The sequence below is a fragment of the Sorex araneus genome, chromosome 5 (genome assembly GCF_027595985.1).
Source record: "Sorex araneus isolate mSorAra2 chromosome 5, mSorAra2.pri, whole genome shotgun sequence".
Classification (NCBI taxonomy): domain Eukaryota; kingdom Metazoa; phylum Chordata; class Mammalia; order Eulipotyphla; family Soricidae; genus Sorex; species Sorex araneus.
In genome coordinates, this window is record NC_073306.1 from 153,212,497 (window position 1) to 153,235,224 (window position 22,728).

Consider the following 22,728-nt stretch of genomic DNA (forward strand, 5'->3'; position numbering starts at 1 on the left):
ACCAAAAGGTAGCACAGACCCTCCCCGGCTCTCCACCTGCTTGGCAGCCTGGCTGTCAGGCCCACAATCTGCCTCCGGGCGCCACCTTAGCCCACCAACAGCCCTGACCCAGAGACACCACAGCGCCGGGGATCTCTCTGGGCCCCATACTGAGCCAGTATCACTGGGGCACCCCAGATGGAGCAGGTGCAGTCTCCCCGCCTACTCTAGAGAGAATCCCGGTGACCAAGAGCTTCCACAAGCAAGGCCCGGGTATGCGGGTTCCAGGACCAAGTCTCTGGGCCGCATGGCCGCAGAGCTGTCCCTCCCTGGCTCCCCACCCCTCGTAGGCCTGGCTGCCACAGCCACAGTCTGCCTCCAGACACCATTTTAGCGCACCAACAGCCCTGGTCCAGAGACACCCAATTGAATCCCAAGTGGATTAGTGCCCTACAGAGATATCTCTGGAACCCAACCACCTACAATCTAGAATTACAGAAGCGCATGGCCGCAAAAGAGCTCTAATGATATTCAAAATGAGCAATGGAAAATAAACTTCCTAGTGTCTGCCCCTGGTAGGTAGGCATGAATGGTGGTGGGAAAATTCGAGCAAGCCATAATGCTCAAAAGTAGAGAGGTAGAGATAGAGTATTAGGGAAATTGTCTGCCATAGAGGCAGGGTGAGGACTGGGAGGGGGGATACTGGGGATATTCTGGTGGTGGAAAATGTGCACTGGTGGAGGGATGGGTGTTTAATCATTATATGGCTGAATCTCAAACACGTAAGCTTTGTAACTCTACCTCAAAGTGATTCAATTAAATAAAAAAAAAGGTAACATGGAAAAAAATTTTGGTGATAAAGGATTTAACAAAGGTTTTTTTAAAGATAATACAACAAAGCATGATGCATAAAAAAAGTGATTAAATGGATTTCATATAAATTTTAAAGTTATGGGGCTGGAGCAATAGCACAGCGGGTAGGGTGTTTGCCTTGCACGCAGCCAACCCGGGTCTGATTCCCAGCATCCCTATAGTCCCCTGGGCACTGCCAGGGGTAATTCCTGAGTGCAGAGCCAGGAGTAACCCCTGTGTATTGCCGGGTGTAACCCAAAAAGAAAAAAAAATTTTTTTAAAGTTCTGGCTATGAAGGACTGTTAAGAGAATGAAGAGGCAAGCTACTGACTGAGAAAATATTTGTACAATACTACCTAATAAAGGAGTCTTAAATCTAAAATATATAATTCAATAATAAAATGAAAAGCCAATTAAAAATTAAAAACTGAATATTTGAGCAAAAATACCGAGGTATCTCACACAACAAACATAAAAAGATGTTGAGTAATGTAAGTCACTAAGGGACTGTAATTAACACAACAGTGATACCCCAACACACTGGAAACTGATCTGGTAGTTTCTTACAAAGCAATCTTGCCACAGAATTTAAGAATTGTACTACTAGGTATCTCACCCATAAGAGTTGAGTATGTACATATATGTCCACACATATACATGCATATGTTTACTGCAGCTTGATTTATAACTGCTAAAAGTTGGGAGCAACCAAGCAACCTCAAATAGATGAATGGATATTCTTTGAAAGTCAGATGCCCTGGTACATAGCTCATTTCTTTTTATTACTTAAAAATATCCATGCAATAGTGGAATATAATTCAATTATAAGCAAAGTTGAAATCTCAACTTTTGCCACCATTTGAGTAAGCTCTAAAGTGTCATGTCAGGTGAAGTCAGTCAGAGGGAGAAGGGCAAATGTATAGAGAAACCTTAAAATTCATATTACTAAGTGAAAGATGCAGATCCAAAGAGATTATATACTGTCTGATCCCAATTATATGACACTTGGAAAAAAGAGAACAACTACAGAATCAGTAGTTTCTGTGTCTGACTCAGGCTGGGGACATGAGACAGATATGAATAGGTGGTGAAGAGATTTGTATGCAAAACTATTTTGTATAGCATCACTATGGGAGATAGAGTAACCTACATATTTTGCAAAACTCAAAGCTTTAAGAAAAAGAGTCAAGTGTGAACTATGAGCCTATTTAACAAAAATATTGATTTATTGATCTTAGCAAATACAGCACAATGATGAAAGATATTATATATTTTTCCTCAATTATTCTGCAAACCTGAAACTACTCTAAACAATCTATTAAAAATCAGATAAAAGAAAATATTCATTTTATTTTCACATATTCAGTGTTCTTACTTGAAAAAACATTTCAGCAGATGGCACTAGAGATCTTTTAGTATAAGGAACCACAAAATAAATAGCACTGTTCATAAGGTTGAACTCTGATGCTGATATATTCTCTGAAAATAAATTTATTCATTAATGAATATGACTGATACTTCTGGCTAAAGCATCAAATGCTATCATTCCATAAGTAGGTAAATAATCATGAATATCTAGGAATGCAGATCTGAGGAACCATGGAACAACAGTAATTCTACATTAGGAGTAAATAAAAAGGTACCACATTAAGCTCTTATAAGACAAATTCTAACTCACATTTTGTCAACTGTATACCTCTTTGACTACTAGAGAACAAGGATTACACTAGTAAATTATCTTTCTCCAAAGACTATAAACACCAAACAAGGCATTAGACACTTAAAAAATCACTTAAAATTAAAAAAAAATCATTCTCTTCTAACTTGGACAAAAAAAAAAAAAGAATTCTGTGAACACATGTTGATTACCTACCAGGTAACAATCACCTATTTACCCACTGGCATTCAACTATTATACTTTAAAGGAAAACAAAGTAGCTTAGACTTAGGAAAAGAAACAATCTCTTCCCCATTGTCTTAATTCACACAGTTAAAGCAACCCTACAAAGATTAGATCATATGTACTTGAATGGTAAGAGAAACCAAATAGTTTAAGTTTAGAAAACTGTCCAGAAGCACCGCTGGGTGACCTCTCATGATATTCATAATAAGCAATAGAAAATAAATTATCTAGCACCTGCCCCTGGCAGGCAGGCTTGAATGGTGGTGGGAAAGTTTGAAATAATGCTGGTGGGAAGGTGTAATGGTGGTGGGATTGGTGTTGAAATATTGAATGTAATCAATTAATGTGAACAACCTTATGAAAATAAAATTGAAAAGAAAAGAAAAGAAAACCTTGCCCATAGTATGTCTCGAAAACAGTATGGAACAACTTGGAGAGAGTCTATCGTCCATCTAAATAAAGGTTAAGTGCTGAAGTCAGAAGAGAGGAAGAACCATTCACAGATGCACATACATATACGTCTATCTATACACATACTTATGTATATACCAAGTATATATCAGCCTATGTAGGTGTACTGTCCCGGGCTCGGCATGACTATTACATCATAGATTGTCAATAATCACCTTCCATTTATTCTCCATGATACACTGCCTTTTATTTTATTGCCTCCTCAGCAGCTATGGCACATGTTTCTTTGACATGGAAATGCAGTTGTTCAGAGCATGCCTTATTCCTACAATTAGCCACCTTCAACAGAGGCATTTCTCAGAGGCTCTTGTGAAGCAAGAATTAAGTCTGGGAGTGGGACAAGTGTTTGAATCTACCGGTTGTAAGTAATGTGTCATTCAGAGATACCATTCCAGACAAGCTTCAATGTTGCCAAAAGCTAGGATATTCCTAAAGCAAAAAAAAAAAAACCAAAGTATGAGAAACAAGCAGACTTCCTAATGTTTTAACAATAGTGGAAAGCCAAATAAAGTTGCAAAAACTCTAATCTTCATCATTTAAGTGTGAAAAGCACTATTATGGGACACTACAGATTTAAATGTATCATTCTCTGGAACTAACAAGATCATGGCAAATCTAACTGGAGTAACAGGAGTAACAGGCAGAAAGGTAGATTGACACATAAAGTTCAACACTTAAATAGCAAGATAACAAACCACAAATAAGTTATAGTTAATGATATTATAAAAACTTTATGAAGAAAATACTGTGAAAGCTACAGAAGCACAGAGATACTGATCACCTTTTACTGCGATAAGTAAATTTATTATACATCAATGATCAAGATACTATCACTGTATCACTGTCATCCCCTTGCTCATCAATTTGCTCGAGCGGGCACCAGTAACGTCTCCACTGTGAGAGTTGTTGTCACTGTTTTTGGCATATCGAACATGCCACGGGTAGCTTGCCAGGCTCTGCTGTGCAGACGAGATACTCTCAGTAGCTTGCTGGGCTCTCTGAGAGGGATGGAGGAATTGAACCTGGGTCGGCTGTGTGCAAGGCAAATACCCTACCCGCTGTGCTATCGCTCCAGCCCTCAAGATACTAATACAATTTATAATACTTGCACAGCATAGAAAATAAAGGAGATGGAGGATTAACAATCCAGTCTAAGATGTAAAAGTCTAAAAGGTAAAAGGTGACCGCCGAGATGTGATCCCGGGGGCCGCACGCATGTGCAGCCTCTCCGCAGCTGCACGAGTGTGAATCCAGACCCAGCAAAACCTCTTTCGGCATGGGCAACTCCTCGCAGAATGTCTCCAGCCTGAGAACTAAGCCTCAGCCCCGTGCCCGCCCAGGAGGTGAAAGGTATTTCTTTTTCTTTCTTTCTTTCTTTTCTTTTCTTCCTTCCTTTCTTTTCTTTTCTTCCTTCCTTCCTTCCTTCCTTCCTTCCTTCCTTCCTTCCTTCCTTCCTTCCTTCCTTCCTTCCTTCCTTCCTCTCTCTCTCTCTCTCTCTCTCTCTCTCTCTCTCTCTCTCTCTCTCTCTCTCTCTCTCTCCTCGGATGAAGGGCATGGTGTCCGCCATATTAAGACGACCACAGATTGGATTTTCAAGCCTGCAATGATCCAATATCTGGAAGAAATCTCCCTGGACTTAGTTGTTAAAGTACGGAAATTCAAAACTGCGAGGCCGACCTCATTTGTCTTTACAGTAGGTCTGAATCTAGTGGGGTACTCCTAACAACAATAGTGATGTTTGTGTTGAAATATTGAATTTAACCAAAGTAAACAGAAAGTAAAATGAAACTTATCGGTTACAAGGCAGGGGGTGGGGAGGCGGGATGGGAGGTGTACTGTGTGGTTTTTTTTTTTGGTGGTGGTATATGGGTGCTGGTGAAGGGATGGTTGTTTCAGCATTGTATAACTGAGACCTAAGCCTGAAAGCATTGTAATCTTCCACATGGTGATTTAATAAAATAAAATTTTTATTAAAAAAAAAATAAAAGGTAAAAGGTAAAAGTCTAAAAGGTAAAGATGACATTTTTTTTCTTTTTGCATCACACCCAGTGATGCACAAGGGTTACTCCTGGTTCTTCACTCAGGAATTACTCCTGGCGGTGCTCAGGGAACTATATGGGATACTGGGAATCGAACCCAGGTCGGCCACTTGCAAGGTGATGCTCAGAATTTCCTCCTGGCTCTGCACTCGAGAATTATTCCTCTTGGGGGGGTATGGTGCCATCAGCAGGTCAACCTGTACCTGCGGGGCTAGTGCATCAGCAGCCTGATGGTGCCTTCCAGATACCATAATATATTGCTGCTGTGCCTTTGGCCAGACCCCCACAACTTGGGGCGAAGTTTGCCAAGAAATTAAATGGCCAAAAGTTAGGTATGTGGCAGACACACCCACAAACCACCTCTGGCTCAGCCATATAAGCTCATTTATTGGCCTTATTTCAGAGACCCATAAATCTCAAAAGAGATCCAAAGATGCAGTTAGGGCCTGTAGCGCAGAGGTAGGTGGGAACCCATGACTGAGAGCCCCAGGATTCACTTGGATCAGGACTTGGCATCCTCCCCCCAGGTCCCCAGTTTTCCAGTAGCTTGGCAGTCACACCCACAAACTGCCCCTGGCGCCATGTAATCTCATCAATGGCCAAGACCAGAGACTATAAACAAAAGCTTCTGGAAGAGAGCACCGAAGAATGCCTTGATGCCATACCAGGCTGTTTTCACCAGGCACCTCAGAATTGGGCAGGTTGAGTGTCCCTCCCTGCCCCAAGCAGAACCCTGGCTGCCGAAAACCTCCAGAAACTAACCACCGGTCATGTACAAGGCCACTCTCCTCATGCACAGATGAGTGTCACCCAAGACGGGATGAACCTCACCAGAGTGAGGATGAACCTCACCAAACCAGCAGGAAAACCCAGATATGAAGGAACCAATGACTGAGATCTCCAAGCCCACTTAGATGGGGACTGGACTTCCTCCCCCCAGGTCCTCAGTTTTCCAGAAGCTTGGCAGTCACACCTACAAACTGCCCCAGTTTTCCAGAAGCTTGGCAGTCACACCTACAAATTGATGTATCTCATCAATGGCCAAGACCCAGAGACTATAAACTAAAGCTCAAGGAAGAGAATAACACAGAATTTCCTGAACATTATATTCTATCCATAATAAGCAATACAAAACAAGTTGTCTAGCATTGCCTTTTTAGCAGATTTGAGTGGTGGCTAGACTGGTGTCGAAATATCGAATGTAACCAAAGTAGAGAGAGAGTATGGGGGAAATTGTCTGCCACACAGGCAGGAAAGGGTTGGACCGGAGGCGGGGGTAGGGAATACTGGGGATTTTGGTGGTGGAAATGTGCAATGGTGAAGGGATGGATGTTTGATGATTGTATGACTGAAAATCAAACATTAAAGTTTTGTAACTGTATCTCATGGTGAATCAAAAAAGGGGGAAATAATAAAATAAAATTAACATTCAGAATAGAATAAAAAAATTTATGTGGATTTTATGCCCAATTCAATCAGCTTAATCAATGGCTGAATAAATAGCAGTACTCCTACATTATTAAGAAAAAAAAAAAAGAATTATTCCTGTTGGACTTGGGGACATGTGGGATGCTGAGGTCTGCTGCATGCATGGCAAGCACCCTGCCTGCTGTTCTGTTAATTTTATTTATATTAAAATAAAATTTTGTTTTAGATATTCTAATTGACATGCTTAACTCTTTTGTTAATCAGACTACTCACTTGTGCAAACTTTAAATAAGAATTTATTAAATAATAGGAAAACAATACTGATAAAATACTCTCTCACTTTGTACAGTTATTCAGTGAAAGAAATGAATAGGGAAAAAAATTTTTCCCCCTGGTAGTTTTACGAGCTAATTGGTTCAAAGGTGGGCAAGAAATAAGACTGAGACACAGTTCATGCTGTTTACTAAGTCACTATTGAATATGCACTGCTAAGAATAAATACAAAATCAAAGATGCTGGGAGACATGACTCAGGCTTTGTGAAGCTTCAAATCAGATTTGAGGGTCTGAACCGTCCATTTAGAATGAGAAATCCACAGGTCAGAGAAATGTACAGAACTGTAGAATCCCTGCTCTATAATACGGGTAGATTATTTGGAAGGGGTGTAAATGGGGATAAAGTAAATATTATATACATTCACACTATTATTATAAAAGCAAGCTTTGGATGCACTTAGCTATACTTCCAAGTTTTATTTCTTATAATCTACCGGAGAACTTTTAGCAGAATCCAAGGGTGGTACATACCTTTATATACCTACTTATGATATATATTGCCTCCCCTTTTCTACTGCCCAAGTAGCCTGCCTCTTTAAAAGGCATGATGTGACCAATGTAAACGCAAAGCCTTGCTAAAGTAAAAGTCCAGTTCCACCTTCTTTACAACTTTCCCTATTGGGTCCTTTAGCAATTAAACATTCTTTATAAACTGATTCACCAACTGTGGACTTTGTTCTGAAGATAAATCTTAAGAGACTGAGTTAGTCTTCAGAGTCTTAACAATTTCATTTTGGACTGACCTCACAAAATTTAGAATATGTATATGCATATATGAATTATAGATTTGTAGTCAGAGTGTTATTATGTGTCCAATATCTCAAGCTAGAGTACAGACTATAGAAGGAAAAGCCAACAGCGACACCATCATTTTTTGGTTTGTTTTGTTTTGGGATTGCAGAGCTGCTCAGAGCTTGGTTTTTGCTCTGTGCCCAATGGTCACTCCTGGAGATGCTCAGGGGACCATATCTGGTGCTGGGGAAAAAAATGAGCCAGCCACATGCAAATCAAGAAACTTATCCCTCCTGTGCTGTTTATATAACCCAATTTACTATCTAGACTAATAAAGACAAAACCAGAGATCCATTTAACTGGCAATAAAAATGTAACTGACCACCACACTCAGACAGCAAACCAGTGTGAGGGTTCCATTATCATTTCTCTTCAAGAAACCAAACTCCAGTCTCACCCTCTTTACAAGACAAGACTTTTCTGATACAAAGTCTAAGTAAGTAAGAATGTCAGTGTCCATTCATACATCTAAGAATAGTAAAGGTTTTTATTATTAAAGTGTACAATTCAGAACTTTAGACCACAGTTTAGAATTTTAAACTTTCAAACTATAAAAGTTTGAAATGAAGTACATTTACTGTACATCCTTTCCCTAGATTTTTTCCTTACCAAATTATCAAAGCTGAAAAATTAACAATGGTGGGATATCATTAACTGAGCAAGTCTTTATTTGGAATTCATCCATTTTTCACTAATGTCGTTTTACTGTTTAAGAGTCCAATTCAGAATCTCACACTTCTCTTATCAGAGAAAAGTTCCTTAGTCTTTCTGGTCTGTTGCAATCCCTGACATTTTGATATGTACTAGTTATTCACGAGAATTTCCCTTAATATATTTATCGGAGTGTTACGCATAATTAAAAATTATGTATTTTGGGCAAGGAAACCACAATGGTGAGGCTTCATTCAAGTGACTAGTAATTTGGTGACTGCTGGTGACTGCTGGATCTCTATATTGCAAATTAATATTTTCTTTTTAAATTTATTATGGGGAATTCTTTTAAAATTTTTTATTAGTGAATCACTGTGAGGTACAGTTACAGACTTACAAACTTTCGTGCTTTCCATTTTCGAGTATCCATCCCTCTACCAGTGCCCATTTTCCACCACCAATGGTCCCAGCATCCCTCCCACCCCCCACCCTGTTCCCTCCACCTATGGGGAATTCTTTTAGAACATACAAATACTATTCTTTTTTTTCAACATACTTTCTCCACTGTAGTTTTAATTTGTGGATGCAGTAAAGAGTGACTGTGGTGTTCAAGGTCTGTTTGTCATTTTCCTTGTTTGCATTTGGGGCATACCGGCAACGCTCAGCTATTCCTGGCTCTGTGCTCAGCAGTGACCCCTAGAGGTATCTGGGCGCACACATTGTGCTGAGTATCTGAAGCGGGGTCAGTAGGAATCAATGACCTCTGTACTATCTTTCCAGGTCCTTTCCATACCTTTCAAAACGGAATTCTCCTAGAGATCTCTGAGTACAGAGGTTAAGGGGCATCCTTACATGCAGCTCCCCGCCAGGTCCAATTCCAGTATCACCTGGTTCCTTAAGCCTCAAAGGGGGCACTGCAGGCCAAGACGCACTGCTTCCTAAGGTCCTCGCTTTGAACTAATGGTCTGGCTGATTGAAAGCCACCAGAAGGGGCTCCCAGGCCTACTGGACACTGCTCAGGAGACCCCAAAATAAACAAAAGTACACTGGCATTCTTAGTGAGTTTTTCCATTTTTACCTCCTTCCTTTCTTTCAGCATGCAAGTATGGGCATTAGTCTGACTTAAGTTGCAGTGTTACTTATTTTGTTACTAAACTGTTTCAGCTCTGTTTATAGGGAGTTTAGTCACTTGCTTCCTACCAACCATTTCAGTGCTTAGACAGAGGTATCTCGCTAATGTATCTAAGGCTTAGATACAATGCTCTAAGGTAATTCTGTATCTCAGTGTCCACTCCTACTGCTCCTCGGCTCCCTTAAGTGCAGAAGTCATGTAGTAAGGATATGTATCGACATAAATAAAAATCTCTGCATTTCAGCGTACATCTGTTTTTAACCTCACTGCAAGGACACCTGATTTTGGAAAGCACTACACTATATAGCACTACTCCATGACAATCTTTTGCTCTAAGAGAACACTCAAAAACAATGAAAGAAGATTCCATAGTGACAGTCTAAAATGTTTCCAAGGTGAACAAAGGTAATTAAATAAAAGTAAAAGGATAAAAGGGGAAGAATCAGACATCATTATTTTCCATAGCTTTGCTGCTCTATCTCCTGGACCTGAGTGGAGTCTGCTACTATGGATCACCTACAACTCCAACAAATGTCAATAAACATAGCTTCATCTAAGTGGCACTGACCATTATTTCACCAGAGAGAGCTCTTTTCTTTTCTAATTAAAACTTTTTAATTGAATCACTATGAGATACACAGTTACAAATGATTGGGTTTCAGTCATAGAATGTTCCAACACCAGTCCCTTCACCAGTGTATATTTCCCATCACCAATGTCCCCAAGTTTCCCTCTTGCCACTGCTCCCCCTCTGCCTCTATGTCAGGCACTTTTCTTTTCTCTCTTTCCTCCTCTCTCCTCTCTCTTCTCCTTCTCCCCATCCTGTCCTCCCCCTTCTGGGCATTATGGTTTGCAACACAGGTACTGAAAGGTTATCATGTATATCCCGTTACCTACTTTCAGCACCCAGATCTTGTCCAGAGTGCCAACTATCACTGTCATAGTGGTCCCTTCTCTATCCTAACTGCCTTCCCCCGCAACCACTTGTGGCAAGCTTCCAATTGTGGACCAGCCTCCTGGCACTTGTTTCTACTGCTCTTGGGTAAAGAGTTCTTTACTTTTACATACAACCTCAACAGAAAGAATACTCACACTTTTTAAGAAAAACAAAGATGGGTAAAAGTCCCCACAAAAAAATAGCTAGCATTTAATGAAGGTTCATAGATGGTTTTGTAGAACTAACAGTTGAAAAAATGTGATAAAAGCAAAGAAAATCACAGTTACATAGCCACAGCTCACCTAAGGGGCTCTGAGGTTCAAATAATGCTAGGTAATTAGAGAATATGATCTCAGTAGTAGAGCTGGCTAACACTGTTTCCAGTTATGCATCAGAATTGTTGGCAACCTGATTTAGTATGTTTAAAAGAGAAGCAACCCTAAAGCTACTCACCTTAACACCTTGTTGGCAGTAAAAAAAAAGTTTCTAAAACTAGTCATGTGAACATTTTTAATTACTATAAATTATTTATTAATAATATTAATAATAACTGGAGATAAAAGGCAATCTATAACAATGAAGTCTTCAATTATAAACTGCTTTACAAAATGTGACCTTTCATAATGCCAATATATTCATGTAAGATTTTCAGGATTTTTTTTTTTTTTGCTTTTTGGGTCACACCCGGCAGTGCACAGGGCACAGGGGTCACTCCTGGCTCTGCACTCAGGAATTTCCCCTGGCGCTGCTCAGGGGACCATATGGGATGCTGGGAATTGAACCTGGGTCGGCCGAGTGCAAGGCAAACGCCCTACCCGCTGTGCTATCACTCCAGCCCCTATTCATGTAAGATTTTCAGATATGCTGCTACTTTTTATTGCTTCTCCAAGCATCCAGAATATAAACAGCATTAAAAAAAATGGCTAGCACACCCACATTCCAACCTTGCTACCATGTAAGTTCCTTTATTGGCTCTGCTTCAGAGAAAAATGAATAAATCTAGAAAGATCAACTAGCTACAAAAATGTCTTGGATACACCGTTCATCAGCTGAGACTTCCAGGCACCCTGGGGGGTGGGGTGGGGGCAGGAATGGGCCAAGCCCCCACCCTGCCAAAGTCCCGACAGCTACACTCACCCCCCACAGCTGCCTCCTTGGCCATGCCTACAGTGGGGCTACACTGCCTCAAGACTGATATCCAGAGAGTTGCCAAACTGCTGAAAATTTCCAGTACACTGCTTCTTTGGGGTCGGGGGGCTGAGAACTCCAGGCCTTCTTGGAGTGGTGGTGGGTGACTCCCAACCCCCATATTCCAAGAAGCCCCTGAAGCCACACCCCCACTCCCCCACCGCTGCTATGTAAACTCACTGAGCAGTTCATTACTCTAGAGTTTCTGGAGCATGTGGTCATATCTGCGGCCATGCAGCAGTTCCAAACTCTACTACACTAACTTCCCAGTCAGAGGACACCAGATTGGATGGGGATGTACCATACAAGCCAACTAAATTTGATTAAAAACAACAACAACAACAACATTAACACAAAAGGCTCAAGTTGCAACAAAAGCTCAGTAACCCTCACCCAAGAACTTACTGTCCCATGGTGAGATATAATAATCTTCACAAATTTTCTTTTCGTGAAGTACTTTTTTTTTGATAATTCCATTACCTATTCAGTGGTAACACACATTATAAAATAAATTATTTTGGATGGAGGCAGGCTTCTGGGTGGTTGGGAAAATGGAGATAGAGTGGAGGGAAGGTGACAGTGGTGGTGGAATTGGGGCTAGAATATTGAATGCCTGGAACAAATGCATCACTAACAACTTTGGAAACCACAGTGTTTAAAAGTGCCTAAGCAAGCCTGGTCTTTGATGTTGAAATTTTGTTTCAAAGCCTCACCTGGGGCTCGGAAGAGACTTGACAGGGAAGGAATGCAAGCCTCATAGGTGTGAATTATCAAGCTTGATTCCTAACACTATATGGCACCCTGAGGTACATGCAGCCCTGCTTGGGTGGTCCTGATAGTCACCAGTGTCAACTCTTGGCCAGATTCAAGGGCTGTACCACCCAGCAAGTATCAGTGGAGCACTGCAGGGGAGGCACCCCCAAAACAGAAATAAGCTATAATGCATAGAGTATAATGTACAACTCTGACAAAAAAAAATGTAGCATGACTTACAAGTATATGGAAGCTTATAATGGTGAGGGGTGATCTATAAAACAAATGCATTGCACAAGTATAGCAGCTGGTCAAACACTGCTAGAATTCTAAACTCCTTATAGCTTTCTTTGGTGGTGGGGTGGGAGCAGTGATGCTCAGGGTCACCCCTGGCTCTGCACTAAGGAATTACTCCTGACAGTGCTCAAGGAACCAGATAGGATGCTGGGGATTAAACGAGATTGGCAGTGTGCAAGGCAAGAGCTCTACCCGCTGTACTATTTCTCCAGCTCCAAACTCCTTACAGCTTAATGAGGTATGTGAAAATTAGCCACACACCGAGGTTTCAAAATACCATAGAGAACAGGAAATGCTTTCTTTAGGTTGTTTGTTTTTGGGCCATACCCAATGTGCTCTGTGCCCCTGGTGGAGTGCAGGGGACAATATGGACAAGATTCAAGGGACTCTATGGGGTGCTGGGGATCAATGCATGGGTGCAACGCAAGCATCTTATGCACTATATTATCACTCTGACCCAAAACGAGGTAATTCTTTTTTCTTTCTTTTTTTAAAAGCTTTCTGTGCTATACTGGCGGTGCTCAGGGCTTACTCCTAGTGAGCTCAAGGGACCATATCCGGTGCTGGGGATTGAACCCAGGGGGGCTATATGTAAGGGAATCGCTCTACCCGCTATACTACTGCTCTAGCCCCCAATAGGTAATTCTGTAAAAACAAAACTGTAACTAATAAATATGTACGTGTGTGTGTAAGTATATATTAAATGAGAAAAAAGCTCATTTGCTAGAGCATATGAACAAGTTTTATCTATACACAAATTGTATTTAAATTATCTTTATAAGAGAATAAATTTTAAAATATAAGAAATAAAAAATTTAAAAATATAATAAAAAATTTTAGTGAAGCAAAATAGTTACTGAGAAAAATTGAGAAATGTTGGGGGGAGAGAGGAGGGGCAAAGCCGGAGAGAGCAAACGCACACAGCTTCTCCAGTGGAAAAGGTCAGAATTTCAACTTTTTATAAGAGTCGAAAGGGCAGGCTGACTCAGAGACAGACTCAACAACTAAGGTGTTTTTCTTACTCTAGAGTTTATCATTGATCAAACGATAGTAAATGGAAAAATTATCTGGTAAAAAGTAGTTTGCCACCTCTAGTACACACAAAACACTTCCAAATAATGATAATACAAAGGAATTCAATGAGTTTAGCAGACAGGGACCTAAGTAAATCCTTAAATCTACTAGAACTCTTGACACTGCCTGAGGATGACCTCAGAAGACTCTATTCAACAGTAACTGAAACGAAGAAACCACTGATTCACTCAGCTTGAAGAAAAATGATGCAAAAAGTTAAAGAATCCATTCCCCCAGAGCTGAAGGAGCCAGTGAGTACAGCAGAGGGTCACGGCGCAGAACTAAGGAAGCTAAACTCTGAATCAGTGTCTGGAGACAAACTGAAGACACAACCAAAAAAAGAAGAGATATTAGAAAGGGACATTAATTTTTTGTGGTGGTTGTTTTTATTGTTTTCCTCATCGGCCACCGTCCAGAACTCACAGCTGCTTCTCCCATAATCATGCCACTGGACTCCATGCCAGGCTGTTTTCACTCAGGGCGCCCCAGAGCTTCACGTGTGCGTGAACACACATCCTAAGACACTCCCTACTCATTTCTCATAATTTCCACACCATATTTCATTGGAGGCAAGGTGGCGCCAATGCTGCCCGAACCCCTCGCCTCTCCGGAACTGGCTCACCATCTCGCCTTGGACAACGCTCGGCTCAGCACGCCAGGCATGGAACTCTACTCGAGATCCCGGCTGGACCTCTATGTGTGGTTCCTGATGCATATCACCGGCTGCTTTGCAAGATTCAGACAGAATGGTGTCGGTGGGTCACGGAGAAACTGCAGTGGCAGCAGCGCTGCCGCCTGCCCCGGCCAGGCCAAGTTGTCAGACAGAGCCATGGCGGCAGTGCGCGCAGTGGCTCATCCACTGTGGGGTGCTGTCAGCCAACCACCGGGTGACCTGGGACTCGGTGTAGGTGTCTGACCCAGCAGAGACCCTCCGTGAAAGGGTCCTGCCGTGCCAGCTGCTCAATAACCTCCATGTGCACTCCATCAACCTCAAGGAGATCAACCTGAGGCCGCAGATGTCCCACGTGCTGCCCAGAGACGCAGGCAGGTGCGTGTTTGCCAGTGTGCAGATCATTATAACATGCCAGTCGACCAAAAGCTTACATTCGGTAGACTGGGAACACCTGTAAAGATGACTAGAGGCCGCCCCAAAAGCCTCTGGCCCTCTCAGAGAGCCCAGCAAGCTACCAAGAGTATCCCGCTCACAAGGCAGAGCCTGGCAAGCTACCCGTGGTATATTCAATATGCCAGAAACAGTAACAACGACGGTCCTCTTTCCCCTGATCCTGAAAGAGCCCCCAATATGCCATTGGGCTACACTAGCACATGACAGAAACGAATGGAGACATTACTGGCGCTGGCTCAAGAAAATCAGTGAACAACGGGTTGACAGCGATACAGTGGTTGTTTTTGGACCACACCTGGCGATGGTCAGAGTCACTCCTGGCAGTGCTGGGGGGACCAAACAGGGTCCGGGACTGAATCTGGGTTGGCCATGCAAGGCAAGTTCCCTATCCACTGTGCTATCACTCGGACTCTAAAAATTTTTTTAAAACATAAAATATTTAGTGGATAACTGCAAGAGGAGTAACTGTTGCATCCAAAGAATACTGGGAGGAGAGGAAAACTAGGGGCCAGAGGAAAGAAAGGCTAGTTGGAAGGAGAATAGCTGGGCACCTCACCAGACTAAGGAGGCGACCTGTGCAGATTCAGGACCTGGTAGTCCATTTTCCTACACCCAAACCCCGACCTCTGCTGTCTCTGCAGGCCCACATCCATGCCCCACGTCAGACTCCACCCAGTGCCCAACAAAATAAACTCAAACAGAACAACACCTTGACACATTCTAATCTAAATGGCATGGACCAGAGAGACAGATTGATCAAATCTGCAAGAAAGAAACAAAGCCTCAAGTACTAGGGAAAAAACATGGAATTCATAATAGAGCACTCACAGGAAACCCTAAAAGAAAGGAGGGAGTGGAACCATCTATTCATAGTGCTGAATGAAGAAAGCCTTCACCCACGGTATTTTTCCTTACTAAGCTGTCACTCGGGTTCGAGGGAGGGATATTCTCAGACAAGACTGAAGACATATACTGCATGGAAGTCAAATCTTCGAGAAGTGCTCAACGGTCTCCTATAAAATGCCACCCATTCCAGACCTGCAGCACACGTCTGCTTCGGAGGCCACCCACTGCCCTGTGCCCCACGGTCTCTCAAGCCCACCGAGGCCGACCCTAGAGGTCAATTCCTAGAGCTGTCCCTCACACCAGCACTGCTGTTCTTCAAGGTCTGTGTTCCAGGCTCGCTGCAGCTTCAAGCCCCGACTCTGCTACCTGAAAAAACAGCCGTGTTCGCCAAATGATGGCTGGCGTTCGGTTGTTGAACCTATTTTTACCAGCCCTCCATGACAAGCATTTCTGGATCATGTGAGCTGAAAAAAATGTTCTCTTTGAATTACTAATTCCTTGAATAAAAAAGATTTGACTCTTCCCCATCTAATATGAAGTTCCTAAGTGGGAGAAGGGACAATGGGACAGCGGTGGAGGGTTATCAACTCATTAGTGAGGGAGTGTGGAAAAACGGCATTGCAAGTATGAACAAGAGAACTGTTGTAAAACAGTTACCTCAACACAAATGGGGAGGGAGGGAGGATGATTTCCACGGCTAGATTTTACACTCTAAAAAAGTACTTATTGGTTTTTGTTAATGTATACAGATGCTGACTGATAATGACGCCATCTGAAATTTATATAATGTTGTAATACACTGTTTCACATTTTTTTTTTAATTAGGTAATTTTATTTTATTTTATTTTTGATTTTTGGGTCACACCCGGCAATGCACAGGGGTCATTCCTGGCTTATGCACTCAGGAATTACCCCTGGCGGTGCTCAGGGGACCATATGGGATGCTGGGATTCGAGCCCGGGTCAGCCGCGTGCAAGGCAAATGCCCTACCCGCTGTGCTATCACTCCAGCCCTGTTTTAAATTTTTTAAACATGTTTTTTAGAAAGTTTTTTTTTAAAAAACCCTGTTTCACAGCATCTAAAACACACACACACACACACACACACACACACACACACACACACACACACACACACACGGTCACTCCTGGCTCTGCACTAAGAAATTACTCCTGACGATGCTCAAGGGACCAGATGGGATGCTGGGGATTAGACCAGGTTGGTGGCGTTAGTATCAGTTTTTGCAAGGACCAAAACCCATGACAAATTTTTTTCAGAACAAACTTTTTAAAGACACCTCAATAATAATAATTGAGAAAATGAATGCTGATAAGAAATGTGCTTTCACTGTTTACAATAGCCAGAATCTGGAAAAAACCCGAGTGCCCTAGAACAGATGATTGGTTGAAGAAACTTTGGTACATCTATACAATGGAATACTATACAGCTGTTAGAAAAAATGAGGTCATGAAGTTTGCATATAGGTGGATCAGCATGGAAAGTATCATGCTGAGTGAAAGGAGTCAGAAAGAGAGAGACAGACATAGAAAGATTGCACTCATCTGTGGAATATAGAATAACAGAATAGGAGACTAACACCCAAGAATGGTAGAAATAAGTACCAGGAGGTTGACTCCATGGCTTGGAGGCTGGTCTCTCATTCTGGACAACTCAGAGAAGGGAACACCAAGTAAAATGTGGTCGGAGGTCATGCGGGGGAAGGGTGATGCATGCCGAATGTAGACTAGAACACAACGGCCACTCAACACCTTTATTGCAAACCACAACACCTAATTAGAGAGAGAGAACAGAAGGGAATACCCTTCACAGTGGCAGTGTGGGGTGGGGGGGAGATGGGATTGGGGAAAGTGGGAGAGATGCTGGGTTTACTGGTGGTAGAGAATGGGCACTGGTGAAGAGATGGGTTCTCGAACTTTGTATAGGGGAAACATGAGCACAAAAATGTATAAATCTGTAACTGTACCCTCACAGTGATTCACTAATGAAAAATAAATAAATTTTTTAAAAAAGGAAATGTGCTTTCATACCAGCTTCTGAGTAGTTCTTTCTTATTGGCTGGCCAGTAGGCAATACCCTGGACTATGTGCTATATGGCATCCTAATACCATAAAGGATTATACCCTAATACATGTTAGACATCTTATTATGTCTACTATTTAAAAGTTGCACATGTCTGCAATGTGTATGAGTATGCATTTTTAAAAGATTCATTCTTTCACCTAAAATGCACAACTTAACTGCACATAAGTAAGTTGAGAGTAAAATATGCATGCTGGAAAGTGTCTTTTGTTTTATATCATTGTCTAAAACTCCTCAAAGTAGAAATAAATGTTTTTAAAGAAAAGAATACACAAAATTAAGATATTCTTCATATCCAAGGAATTAAAAATCTTTTAAAATCAATATTTTTGAGGGGGATAAAGAAGATATTTCAAATGGCAAGGGAAGGTAAAAAGTAATTTTGTATGCAAAATTAACCTTATTAAATATCTTAAATAGTCCATGAGAACAATATGTACTATTTAAGGTATACAACCTCAAACCATGCATTAAAAACACATCTTCTAAGGTGAAAGGTGATGCTTAACTGAAAGCATCATCTTTGCAGAGATGCTTAAGTTAAGAAAACATTAGAAAATATGAGCTATTAAAAGAGCGGTCAGCTTACTTCCATCTCGTATCTGCCATCTCATAGTCCTTGTATAGTATATTCTGACCAAGTTAAACAGTATGTAGAGGTCTAGCTGACAAAGATCTTTATGTCACACTGCATACTGCTGAGGAAACACCTGAACTGAGGTGCTGATACATTTGATAATCCCTCAAATACCAAACACCAAAATCTTTATCACTGAAAGTCGGGCAGGTAGATTGTACAATAGGAAAGGCACTTGCCTCTGCACTCAGCCAACCGGGTCCCCCCTCAGCACTGCATATGGTCCCCTGAGCACTGCCAGGATTGACCCCTGGGCAGAATGGAGAGAAGCCCTTAACACAGCCGGGTGTGGTCAAAATAAAAAATAATCAAAACAAAATATCTACTATCAATCATGCCAACAAAAGGTTTGTTGTTGCAAAAATGGCTTTGCTCATATGAGAAGAATCTTCACATAGAAAAATAAAACTACAGAGCTGTGGCAGCAAACAAGTGGAGCACACACAAGGTTCTGGGATTGTTCCAGCACTGCCAGGTGTCCTCCAACCTCACACAACTGAAAAAAATAAAAAAATAAAAAAAGAAAACTATAAGCAAAAGTCTTAGTAACAGGAGCTGAAACACGGACCAAACTTAACAGTTCACCTCATTTTAATTATCATTTTTTAAATCCTACTGTGTTTTCTATGGCTTCAGCAGATGGATCAATTAGAGGCAGTTTCATTAATAAGGACTTGGATATGGATCGACCACAGCATTTAATTTACCTGTTCACTACTTCACCAGTTTATTCTGATTTAACATTACTCACCAGTGCACACAGCAGGAACTAAAGCCTCCACTTGTTCTCCAGCCATCAAACTTCAAGCATTTTTAAAATGCTTTATTTATTTGACTAACTGCTACTGGAAATCACTAATTATTTCACATTACTTCATCATTATTTACACTATATGTTCCTTAAGTTATTAAAGTATTATTTCTTTATAATCTCCAAATCTCCTGCTTTAAAATGCTATGGATTTATGTGTGCAAGTTTGTGTGGCGTAAGGAATTGAAACTTGGGCCCTGAAAATGATACATGTGCTCTACCACTAAGCTTCATCCCTGCCTTACATTGCTCATAAAAGGAAAATAATCTGCAAAAATGAGGAATGGGGCAGTGCTGACATGACTAACATGATTTTCCAAACTGTTATTCTTTAATTCTTAAAATGCATTTCCCCAAGATCTCTATGATTGCTAGACCCTTTTATAAAAATTGTCATCTGGGTGCAGGAGCAATAGATAGGAAGTAAGGCATTTGCCTTGCATGCAGCCAACCCAGGTTCAATTCCTAGCACCTCATGTGGTCCCTAAGGTCCGTCAGGCATGATCCTTGAGCAAAGAGCCAGGAATAAACCTTGAACACCACCAGGTGTGGCCCATAAATAATGACAACAAAAACTGTCATCATTACTTCTGAGCATTGCATACTGCTCTGTCTATGCTGCCTACAATACTTATATGTGTGCACGTAAAAGATAATTCAGGATATATACCTTATTTGATGACGGAATGTTTCAGTTATATATTTAGCAGTTTGATTCTTTCAACTGCTACATGCATACTACGCAGTAATTGCATACTAAGTTCAATTTAGTATGTGATGCTAAGCCCAACTTAGCTAAAGACTTTAATTTTAAAATAAAGGATGAGACATCTTCCTGAATTATAAGTCAGTGATTTAATAGTTTTGGGGAAAGAATATGAAGCTCCACATCAAAATTATTTCATATACCATAAGGAAAGTTTTGTAAAATTTCTTTTATATGTATATACTTATGTTTATCCACGTTTCAAAACAAACTGATATGCAAACTCTAAACAGCAATAAACCTAAATACAGAATAGGGAAAGACAAATCATATTCATATGATGAGTAATTTCCTTCTTCAAAGAGAACAAATAAAGCATCAATACTACTGATGTGTATAGAAACTGAAATGAACTTTTTGTTTTGTTTATTTTGTGGGCCACACCCGACAGTGCTCAGGGCTTACTTGTCAGTTCTGTACTCAGGGATCACTACTGACAGGGCCCAGGGGACCACATGGTGTGCCGGAGATCAAACCCAGGTAAGTGCATGCAGCAAGCATCCTCCCCGATGTACCATCTCTCCGGTTTCTAAAACACACTTTTATAATTTAAGTGCCTATTCATTCATTTATTCATGAAATATTCACTGAAATATTTACTGGAAGTGGCAAGGGGAAGAACTTTTAGCAATACTAATGATTCTACAACAAATAAACAAAGAAACTACTACATGGAACACTTATTCTACTTTGGCATCTAAACACTTGAAAGAGTTAAATCTTGAAAAATTTCTAAGGAATATACAAAACTAGCTAAAAGTTCACCTCCTACTAAATTATCCCTTTCAGTTTGACTGCATTTATTCAACCCTGAGAGACTATTCTTTGACTATTTTTTAATTTTAAAATATCACTCACATGGTAGTTTAGTATTACACCAAATAACTATTACAAAATACAAGGGAACAAATTACTTAAAGCCACTCACAGTTCAAATAAAGGAAAAATAAAAACCTACATGAAATTGAGCTAGAAATCTCTATATAACATTTCTTACAAGTCTTCTCTGGTGTGGTTAACTAATTAAAATCATTCTAATCCCAGGCTGCTAACAGTGAGAACAGGCAGGTTTTCCTGCTCATACTTAAGGAAGCTAGGTGGTTCGTAAACAGAACATCTTTACTACTTTTTGCTTGTTTCTTCTTGAGGATTCAAAATACCGTACATAAGTATGTACTCACGGTACACATGTAACTTCTCTCTGTTAAAAATGATACTTGGGAGTAAACAGGATAAAGTGTGAGAAGACTCGATTAGGGGGCCCGGGAGAGAGTCCAGAGGCTATGGTACTGCCTTGTCTGCAACCAAGCGCAGTTCATCCAAAGCATCACAGCTCTCCACCCGCCCTTTCTGACCCCAGGGATGGCCCAGGGAAAGGCCAGCCTTGCAGTGTCTGTGCAGCACCATATTCCTGGGTCTGCACATGAAGCCCTAGGTTAACGGAGAGATAAAAAGGAGCTGGAAGGGGCTGGAGTTGACCCTTGAGAGGGTCCCCCTCAGAAGGCCTCCCAAAAGGGAGCTGGATCATTACTGATGAAGAGATTCAGCATCACTGTTCCTCAGAGGCGAGTTCTCAATCATGAAAGCTTACATTTAAATCTCTAAACCCACTGTTAAGAAAGCAAAGGAAAAAAGATTTGTATTCCTCAAACTACAAAATACACTGAAAACATCAGTAACACTACTGTTACTAATACCAAGAATTCATTTTTCAGTAATCAAATAAAAGCTTTACAAGATGCTTTAGCAATACTTCATTAGAAACTTAAAGAAGAATAACATATCTTAAAAGAGTACATCTCTCCAACCATTTATTTATGAACATTTGTAGTAGAACTCAATAAATAAGACCATTCAAAAGACATCATTAATATCTTCCAGTTGCATCCTAGTCAGATTATGTTAGAAATCTCTACAATGATTTTATTTAAAAAATTTAAAAATAAACCTAAATATAAAGGCAAAAAGTTCTTATGTTTAATTAAATCTTAAAAGTGAGGATGAAGTGCAATGAAGGAATTAACAAAGATAAGACGTGAGATAAAGTAAACTTCTACAGCTAAGAATATTTCATTTAAAAACTGAGCTTCTTCAAAGATTGCAAAGAATACCAAGAAATCCCCAAATGAAGAGGTCACTAAATCCATGAACACTCACCCAACCATTGGTAGGAGATCTCTTGGAGACCCAGATGCTTGAATCAGCTGAAATAGTACCAAGTTTTTACTGATTACTCTTATAGGGCAATGGAGCACAGGTTAACTCCATACTATCAAAAGTTAAAATTTAAGTTATAACTATTTTTGACAGTGCTATTACTAAAAATAATTACTCAAAGAAAAAGGAAACTGTAATGAGTTCCAAGATGAGTGAAACTTACTGAATGTATGTACTATTATTAGAGTCCTTCACTTGTTAGTGATATAAGGTCTTATAACAAAATTCTTTTTTGAGTATAAAAGCACTGACAGGAAAAAAATCGAAATCAATATTCTATCAAGTATTTAAGAATGTAAGTTATATTTGACATTGACTCAAACTGAAAAATTTGGAAAAGAAATAGAATTTGTTTCTGAAAGATAATGCTGAGTTTTCAATTTTTGGTAATTTA

General features: G+C 40.6%; 1 protein-coding gene across 10 annotated transcripts in view; it reads right to left on the reverse strand.

Annotated features, from left to right (window-relative positions):
• LCORL (ligand dependent nuclear receptor corepressor like) overlaps positions 1 to 22,728 on the reverse strand; it is a 155,125-nt gene that overhangs the window by 61,534 nt on the left and 70,863 nt on the right. For 3 of the 10 annotated variants that reach the window (XM_055138262.1, XM_055138270.1, XM_055138269.1), the window contains one exon: positions 22,275 to 22,321. The exons of the other annotated variants lie outside the window; for them this stretch is intronic. In XM_055138262.1, the coding sequence (XP_054994237.1) occupies positions 22,275 to 22,282 (8 nt within the window). In that variant the 5' untranslated portion in view covers positions 22,283 to 22,321. The remainder of the gene's footprint in view (positions 1 to 22,274; positions 22,322 to 22,728) is intronic. 10 annotated transcript variants of the gene reach the window in all.